At 31.9% G+C, this 9901-nt stretch overlaps 1 protein-coding gene across 1 annotated transcript; it reads right to left on the bottom strand.

The window, feature by feature from the left end:
* Positions 1-460: 460 nt before the first annotated feature.
* Positions 461-7425, bottom strand: LOC132719275 (vascular endothelial growth factor receptor 1-like). The gene is made up of 7 exons (XM_060703032.1): positions 6914-7425; positions 6390-6680; positions 5754-6050; positions 4595-4897; positions 3084-3201; positions 1169-1209; positions 461-771 (listed from the first exon to the last, which is right to left on the bottom strand). The coding sequence occupies exons 1-7, from the start codon at positions 7197-7199 to the stop codon at positions 602-604; spliced, it is 1506 nt and encodes a 501-aa protein (XP_060559015.1). The 5' UTR covers positions 7200-7425; the 3' UTR covers positions 461-601.
* Between the last annotated feature and the right edge of the window lie 2476 nt (positions 7426-9901).

Raw genomic sequence — 9901 nt, forward strand, 5'->3', positions numbered from 1 at the left:
CGTAAATTTTTAAAAGGTTATAATCATAATTGAACAATCAATATTTACGCATTTAACTTTTCAATAAGCTAACTTTCTATGCCGCATGCATAGTTTTATCCCCCATTTATGTCACATCCAGTAAGGGAAGTAACTCTTCACTGTCTGTTATCGCTTAAATGAAAGGGTCTATACATTACTGACATATCAAAATCAAATTGATATGCTTATAAATCATCTTGTCTGAAATACGTAAAAAACTCAACAAATAGAATATTTATTTATCACATAAACCGCGACACAGGAGTGTAATAAAGCCATTTATTATATACTTTTAAATGAAATATTGAGACATATTCTTTGATGAAATAAAATGCGTATTTTCATTTTGCGTATTTTCACTGTAAAATGAATTTATTGTATCAATTCAAGTCATTCAACAACAAGAAAACTGATATATAGTGCAGTGAGATCATATGTAATGGCTAAATTGACTCGATACTGTTCTATGATTACAATAACGCACATTTTCTACGGAAAATTGGTGAACTTGTCATGACATTTTATCAAGGACATATTACATGGATTTGTTCACAAAAGGTCTCTCTCTCACTGTAAAACACTAAAGAGTCGGAGTAAGATAGTCTCTGTGTGCATCATCGCCCGCTTTTATTGTATGCATTTCCATGTATGTTCTATCATCAATACGATGTTCATCATCAAGTTCTTCATACTCGTGAACGGTATCAATTTCATCAGGATTAAACGTGGGCTGGTTTTCATGGATATCTTCTAAATGAAGTCATTAAAAATACACGTGATACTTATTACACGTAGACAATAAGGCATCCCACAAAATTGTATCACAGTATGTCAATAGATTGCCGACAATGTTTTAGAAACAAATTTTAATTGCTTGTATAAACAATGTTTTATATTAAATATTTACGACAATATAAGAAAATCACAGCCATGTCTAAAAGACACCTCAAGTAATTTTATTTCAATACTTGTTTAATATATGCTATCCGGTTTGAAAAAAAAATCCTTTACAGGACCTAAAAAATTATCAGTTTTGTTGTTTTTGGCATTCATTAGGGACTTTGGTTTTCTGTATTTTAATTAGCGTAAAAAGTCTTGGTTTTTTGATAATGTTGATAATAACTTCATAATTTAATTATATCCTTACCAACTGTTTGTTTTGATGACTGTTTCAGATGTTGTCTTCTTCTGAAATAAATTTGTCTTAGATTTACGCACTGACTACACTACTACATAGTATAATATTTTCTATTATTCAGATTCTTTTTACAAGTGGAAAACACCTATACAACAACAACTTGTTAACATGAACAACGAATAACATAAAAGATCTGTTGATACATGATAAACAGTAATACTAGATAAACAGCTCATGGGCTTGTGGGTAACAGCAAAAATATCATCTCGAGGAAAATACTGCTACCCGAGGCGTTAATTTTTATTATTACCCCTCACTTTTTTCGTAATGTTATTTCCCATAGGCCTCTGGAAGTTATTCTAACTGTTAATGCAAGTGTACCACTTGACTAAGAATTGTGTACTGTTACGTATAAAATCTGGTCACGTGGTCTATTTTCTTCATAAAATGAAATGAAATGGCCGCCATTTTTATCACCGGAGTAACTATGACACCCGTTAAATTTATTTGTTTGCACCCTAGAGTGTTTTTCGCGTATAAGATATCTCTTGTTGAATAGTCAAAACGTAAACATCCGTTTTAACGAAGTAATTGCAATGTAAATTATCATGTGTCAAAGTGGAGCATACATGGAACAAAGGATTATTTAACAATTTTTATCAGTGAAACATTACATATATGGTGGACAGACAAAGGACATCAACGTTATTTTGTAAATACATTTTGTCAAAAACCATGCGGAGAATATTCTGGATACAGAATGCTAAGAGTTCACAGATCATAGCCGTAAAAATGGGTTAGTGTTTTTTTTTCTAAATAAAACACAGCTTATTGTATGTTTATGACTGGTAGATATCATCACTTGCTTAAAGAATAAAATATATAAACTTCTCAAATAGGCCTACAGTAAACCTAAAACTTTAAAGGTAAGGACAGTTGAGTTATTGTTACTTTTGGTTTACTTTTGTTACAGTTAAGTTGAAAATTTCAGATCATTACAGTATGGGGTAATAAAATAAACAAGAGCCATGTTAACATGGCCATCCCCCGCCGAACGTGTTTGCTCAGCTCATTGGAAGAATGTATATGTAGCAAAGCAGAATACAATTTTAAAAGGTCTTTTAGTAATGAAAACTGATGGCTGAAGTGATAACAGATTTGAAACCTATGTGAAAACTGATGGCTGAAAATAACAAAGGGCAATAACTGACAAATAAATGCAGGGTATGTTATCATTCTTGTGTGCTGCACTCCTCCTTAATGAGATCTATCCACCTATGAAGTTTCAAATTGATACCTCAAATACTTTTCGAGATACGCTCCGGACAAAAATGTGGGACTGAAGGACGGACGAACGGAAGGACGGACGGACGAAGACTATTTCTATATCTCCCGCCGCCTTTGGGCGGAGGATAATAACACATGGGTTTGTGAGTAACAGTAAAAATATCATCCCTCGTAAAAATACAGTTACCCTCGGCTACAACTCGAGTAAAAGTATTTTTCTCGGGATGGTATTTTTACTGTTACCCACAAACCCATGTGTTATTTATATACTAATACTCGCAAACTCGTGTGTAACCATTTTAAATTTCATCTGAATCTAACTGTAATAAAATTGAACCTAGAGTAACAATAACTCAACTGTCTTTACCTTGCACGTTTTATGAAGCAAATGATGATATCTACCATTTATAAATATACAAAAAGCTGTGTTTCGTGATTTCAATTCGAATAAAAACACGTCAAACTAATTTATACTGTTATGATATGTGAAAGCTGATCCTATCAAGAATATTCACGTGGTACACCTGCTTTTGCAGAGTGGCATATGGGAAATTACATTGCAAAAAAGTGAGGGTAATAAAATACACTGACATAAAGCTGTTTATCCCCCTTTGAAAATATTAAATATAGACAGTACCTGATAAATCTGCAACACAAAAATGCCACTACACCTGCGATAATTGTAGAAACAAATGTACCAGCTGAGACACTAATCAATGTCCAAATCAAGGTAGAATCTGTCGTCGGTTGCTTCGCTTTTTTGGAAAGAAACATGTTACTGTCTTTTTAATTTAACAAATATTTCTAATTTGATTCATTGCATAAAGCATTTAAATACAATGCCTTTAGCACAATACAATTTAACAGTTCATAATATAGCACACAGAGAGTACATAAGAAGCAATGTCAATACATCTGTAGAAACAAATGAACCAGCTGAGACACCAATCAATGTCCAAATCAAGGTAGAAGCTGTCGTCGGTTGCTTCGCTTTTTTGGAAAGAAACATGTTACCGTGTTTTTAATTTAACAAATTTTTCTAATTTGATTCATTGCATAAATCATTTAAATACAATGCCTTTAGCACAATGCAATTTAACAGTTCATAATATAGCACACAGAGAGTACATAAGAGGCAATGTCAATACATCTGTAGAAACAAATGAACCAGCTGAGACACCAATCAATGTCCAAATCAAGGTAGAAGCTGTCGTCGGTTGCTTAGCTTTTTTGTGAATCTTTATATTTGAATTTAAACAATATATTTTTTTGTTTACAATATTTTCATGTCATAAAATATAAATATCATACTATCTAACGTATGCTAGAATTGGTTTAAACATACATGTATTTTATTTAGAATATTTGTACATGTGTGAATGACAACATAACAATAATTATTATAGATTTTCGCCGGGAGCAGAAGCTTATAGAAGCCATTATCTAACAATAACTGTGGTGGTTGTAATTAACAAGTTACCAAAAAGTGAACATATTTGTAAATGCAAGATTAAAAAGGAAAAATGTTAATGGTAATGGCAAAATTTTAGTAAGTTTTGACAAAAATTAAATAAAAATAAAACTACAGAAAACAACTAAAGAAAAAAAACACAAAAAAGACATTAAACAAATAAAGATAAGGACAAAAGTGAATATAAGCAGCATATCAGTAGCAGTCAGACATTATATAAATCGTTTCGTAGAATCAATATAAAGGTATACAGACTTGAAAAGCTCTATACTAGAATTAATGTAGAATATGGTTCATTATGCGTTTCTTCTTCTCATGTTGAGTAAATGAATTTAGAGAAATCATTCAAAGTTTTAATGAACGTGGTGGAGTCAAGAGATTCAGATGTATTAATTTTTGACCAGTTTTAAATTGTTTCTCAATTCACGATACTGAAAATAGTAGAAACATTGTTCATTTTCAACCTGATTCATATTACGAAAATTATAAGTCACAATAATATATTTAAATATAGATATATTTTCTACAAAAACATTGAAATGGTTCAAGCTTACGTGATAAACCTATCTAACAACATTTAACTCAACAAATTTATTTTGGTAAAAAGTTAAATCTATAAAAGATATATATAGTATGGTAGATTATCATAAAAAGTGTCTAAATACATAAGTATTTACCCTTTGTTTGCAATTCATAGTAGTGAATGTAAAAACCAGCTGAATTCCTGACCTCAACATGGTATTGCCCATAGTCTGTCTGCGTCACGTTTCTAACTATTAAGGTGGATTGTAATCCAAGCGAAGAAATAATGTATTTCCTACCGCCATTCTGTAGCGACGAGTTCTGGTTATACCATGTGAATATAGTGTTATTTTCCTCGTCAAAATAGTTTTGAGCTAGGAATTGCAACGTAACATCAGAATGAAGGACAACAGCTAACTTTCCTTCTTTTAAGTTGTCAGCTGATGGCCTAGGTGGACCTGTAAACATGAGAGTCATAAGATCACAAGGTGCCGAAAATAACCATTATCCCTCATAATGTTTTTATAAATAATAATTCAGTACACAGTTTCAGCTAAAAGAAACACTGTACTCATTCATTTAGCTGTCAACTTTAGTTGAATTAGAAATATATTGAAATATAACTATTATAAGGATGACAAAATATAAAAGATAATGAAAAAAAAATGTTTACAACATAATACACTACCTCAATTTTAAATAGACTGTCCCATTCTCTTATGCATTTAGAACGATAAATCATAGGTTTTATTTGCTGCTAATGCGTATTGTTGATAATTTTTTCATTGTTATAGTTAAAATAAAACTGAATACAATTTTGGCTAAATTTTAAGTTGTTTTAATTTTACTTGTTCACTGATTATTTACACTTGCCACTTTAGTATGAATAATATGAAGTGGCGACATGGCCGAGTGGTAAACGCATCTTGATCTAAGCAATCTAATGACTGCTAGCCGCATGGGTTCAAACCACGTCAGGGGCAAGGCTTTGTTTCCTTGAGCAAAAAACTTTTCACTCATTGCTCAGTACTTATTGGTTACAGGAACGCATTTGAAAGTGTGGCTATAATCTTATAGCTTCATACACAATCGAACTGAAAAAGAAAATCTGTATAAACCAATGTGAATAAAACAAGGTCTCTCTAAAGTTATCAATAGCAATTTTGTTTCTTTCATAAAGACATATCAAATTCTAATGGAAGGCAAGCTGGGGATGGAGAATTAGTTAAAACAGTCGAGCGCGTAAATCATTACAAAAAAATTAAATAAATGAATCGTATAATTCAATAAACATAAAGTAGCGTCAGAACTTACATTTGACAATGAGAATAAGTCTTGATTTAACTCCTTGTCCAAAAATAAATATGTTTCGAGCAGAACACGAATACTCTCCCGCATCAGAGCAAGATACGTTATCAATAGTATGTTGAACAGAAATATTGTTTATCTTCCAAGCAATATTTTCGTTCATTTCATTTCTGATTACTATTTCTGGATAAGGATTAGACTCGGCAATGCACTCTAAAGTCACTTCTTCATTTTTCTTGACAACTAACTGTTCTGATTCTGATTTCTTTCCTAGTATGGCGAAGTTAATATTACTTGGAGGAACTGAAATGAACGGCACACATTTACATTAGTCTGATTTACCCCTTCCTTAAATTTGCCTGAAATTATTTCGTACATATACCTAAAGACCTACTCAAAGTTAGCAACTTATATGTATACTAGTATATATTGCTCAAACAATATTACTGCATACTCATCAAAACAATGTCAACATATTATTTCTGATGTGTAATATGATTTACTGAAATAATTTTTATACATACGAAAAAACAAAGATTTTCTTTTAAAGTTTCATTAAGCTATAAATGGTTTAAATATTAGTATACTATTGATGTGAAAAAATGCAAAAAAGAGAAATATAGTATATTATGTAACACTTACACAGGACATCAAAACTGATGTATGTTTTCTGAGTACCACCAACGATATGATCAGACTGACATGTGCAATTACTGTGATTGCGTATTGCCTTACATGCAATTTGTATAGTTACCGTTGTCTCTGTCGTGACAGTGTTTTGTGTTGTACTAGTGTTGAAACAAGCCATTTTTAAGGTTGCAAATGGTTTACCTCCAGTAACGGTGCAATTCAGTTTTACCGATTCTGACTCAACAATCTGATATATCTTGTCCTGTTCATAGCCAACTATAATTGGAGGGCCATCAGGTTGATCTTTAGTGATATCGATAAATAAATGCTCAATATTTCAAATCATATCATATTATGTCATCTTTATATCCTTATAAAATAATAATTATAAAATAATTGTAATACTAATGAATTATAATGATGATACTAATAAAATAATCATGAAAGTATTATTAAAAATATTAAGAAAATGATAGTTCTTTATGCAAAAAAGATCAGTATAATCAAATGTTTGTAATGTTTGTTTAATTACGTACATGTCACATTTAGTAAAATTTCTTTGCTTGCAATGTCGAAATATGCCAATCCTGTCCATACTTCACAATATAGATACCAACTGTCGTGTGTCCTATTAAGAAGAAGATGAATTATACTTTCAGCTGATGTCAACCCGTCTTTCTGTGAAATATAGGATTGTCTCGAAAGGTTTGTTATCTCTTCTGTAACAGTTGAATTTCGAAGGTACCATTTGACTATCGGTTTTGGAAAGCATGACGAGGAATTACAACTGATAGTTTGCATTTCATTTTCCTCTATATACATTTTGTTATTATAGTGAAATGCAATATTAACACTCTTTGCTGGAGCTGAAAAAGTGGTATATGAAGCGTATCTTATGAAACATACATTATGTGAACATACGCTATGTATTTCATACGTCAAAATAAATGCTATAGTAGTAGTCTGTTTGCACAGTAATCACTATAATGTACACTTTCATTATACCTTAAATAACTGTTCATGATTAATTAAAACAATAATCTGTTTGTATTACGAATATCATAATTATATACAGAATGATTGCTGAATACATAGTAGTACACATTTATTTATCGGTAACACAAACACAAAGGGAAATCTTTTTTGTGAACTTATTCTTTGGTTATTGATCTGATAAAGATGCTGAAATATAAAGTTACTCATTAAAATTGTCAATTGTTCTAAAACAAGCATACAAAACATAAATCTTCTTTAATGACAGATAAATATTTTGTTCGTGCTCAAGCGGTTGAAACATGCCAAGACAATGGGTGGTAAATCAAAGGTTGTTGTGCTGATGTAGTAATTAGTTTCACTTTGTTCAATGTGCGATAGTTGATTTATAAAGTAATTTTAAAAGTTAAATAACCATAGTTTTGATATAAATTTAGACGGAAAAAACTTAAAAACTTTTGTGTGTTGTCTTCTAAAACGGCATACTATATTAATATGACGTAACTTTCCCTAATTGTGATTGTTCTTGTACAATTGACAACAATCAATGTCATAGTCAACAATAAAGTTTTAAGGTTTTGATATATGACTAAAGTTGGTTTTCAGATCGTTGCCTTTACTATATACAAAGGAAAATACATTAAATTAATCCTTACCTCGAACAGTAATGTAAGCAATATTGCTATTCCCATACCCTTGAGAACAATACCATTCTTGACCATGGTTACTTATATTAATACGCTTTATATTAACTTTGAAAGTACCATTACTAAAACAACTTGTTTCAAAATAACGATTATCAGCAAGGAATCCGTCTGTTGAACATTCTCCTTCTCGTGAGAAATACAGGTGTGCAAATGTGTCCAGATGATTTAAAGTTCCCCATTGCGTCACTGTTGCATTTCCGAGAGTATTACACTCCAGCTCCAAGCTGCTGTCTACCAATACGTCATTGTTATCTGGTGAAATATTTGGGCTATCTAAAACTATATCTGTAAAGGGATTTTCAAAGATTATTCGCATATTCATGAACCAATAAACCTCGAAGTCACACATGATTCCTAGACATAACAGATAGTCAAAAGGAGATCAAGAAAGAAAAGAGACGTTCAAATAGTGCAGGCCGGAAATGAGCCAAGAAGGATATCCAACAACAACAACAACAACCACAAAAAAATAAAAAACGGAAGAAGTCTTAAGTGCAAAGATGGGACGGGCCGTACACATAACTATACTAAAAGTACATTTTAAAGCTCAAGTGGAGCCAAAATATTAAAAAAAAATCAAACTTGAAAAAAGAAAAGTACTAAAGTTTCAAGAAAATTAAAGAAAATTAAAAAAAACAAATCAACTAAAGTAAACAATATGTGAGGTCAGTGACTAATTTTTCGGTATGTATAATAATATTTCAGCATGACTAACGCAGTCAGGACTTTTTTGCGTATTTTGACCTCCTTCTGATAATTTACATCGTGGGTTCCTAGTGGCGATTGCAATGTGAAAATTACTTTCTTAATTCACTGGACAAAATCTTAAATACATTTTTCAAATTAATATCATAATAATTAATATAACAAGAATTTGTAGCAGTGCTACCAATGTCCCCCGCCTCAGGGAAGTTTCATATGAAGCATAAAATTGTGCTATTTCAAAAGATTGAGGTATGGATCTCAGGACTTTCTGTCCAAAATTATTATCAATGCTAGATATGCAAATGCAACAATAAAAATATTAAAGAAATAAAAATGAAACTCGGAATTTAAGAATCTATCTACCCTATAACAGACTATGTTAAATTTTGACCTCTAAGTGAGACCTTGACCTTAGAAGTAGGAATGTAGGTGTTGCGCATGACACGTCGACCTGTAGTAGTGACTTTTTGTGCCAAGTATTTTCAAAATCCTTTGCTCTATAAAAAGGTAGAGATCGGACACAAAATATACCCTTTAACAGACTATGTTAATTTTTGACCTCTAAGTGTGACCTTGACCTTGGAGTTAGGGATTCATGTGTTGCACATGACACATGGATTTATTATAGTGACTATTTGTGCCAAGTATTTTCAAAACCCTTTGATCTATAAAACAGTTATTGACCAGACACAAAATATACCCTTTAACAGGCCATGTTAATCTTTGACCTCCAAGTGTGACCTTGACCTTGGAAGTAGGTGACCGGTTTTGCGCATGACACACTGTCTTATTATCGTGAACAATTGTGGCAAGTATTTACAAAATCCCTTCAGAATTAAGAAAGTAATGGACCGAACACGACATATACCCTAAAATAGACAATGTTGACCTTGAATGAGCAAGTGCGACCTTGACCCTGGAGGTAGGAGTCTGGTTGTTGCGCATAACACCTTGTCTTATTATAATAACAAACATTTGTGCCAAATTATTTCAAATTCCTTTGATAAATGACAAAGTTATGGACCGGACACGACAGTGTGACGGACGGACGGAAAGACGGACGGACAGTAGGACGGAGTCTATTTCTATATCCCCCTTTTTCTTCGAAAGGCGGGGGAC

This window comes from Ruditapes philippinarum, unplaced genomic scaffold, assembly GCF_026571515.1.
Source record: "Ruditapes philippinarum isolate M1 unplaced genomic scaffold, ASM2657151v2 ctg5790_1_1_1_1, whole genome shotgun sequence".
NCBI classification, from domain to species: domain Eukaryota; kingdom Metazoa; phylum Mollusca; class Bivalvia; order Venerida; family Veneridae; genus Ruditapes; species Ruditapes philippinarum.

Excerpts from the sequence above, each read along its gene's own strand:
- LOC132719275 (XM_060703032.1), bottom strand. The coding sequence starts at position 7,199 with ATGTATATAGAGGAAAATGAAATGCAAACTATCAGTTGTAATTCCTCG. Across the intron at positions 6,051-6,389 it reads CATCAGTTTTGATGTCCTGT|TTCCTCCAAGTAATATTAAC; the intron begins GTAAGTGTTACA and ends CGTTCATTTCAG. Across the intron at positions 4,898-5,753 it reads ACTTATTCTCATTGTCAAAT|GTCCACCTAGGCCATCAGCT; the intron begins GTAAGTTCTGAC and ends TCATGTTTACAG.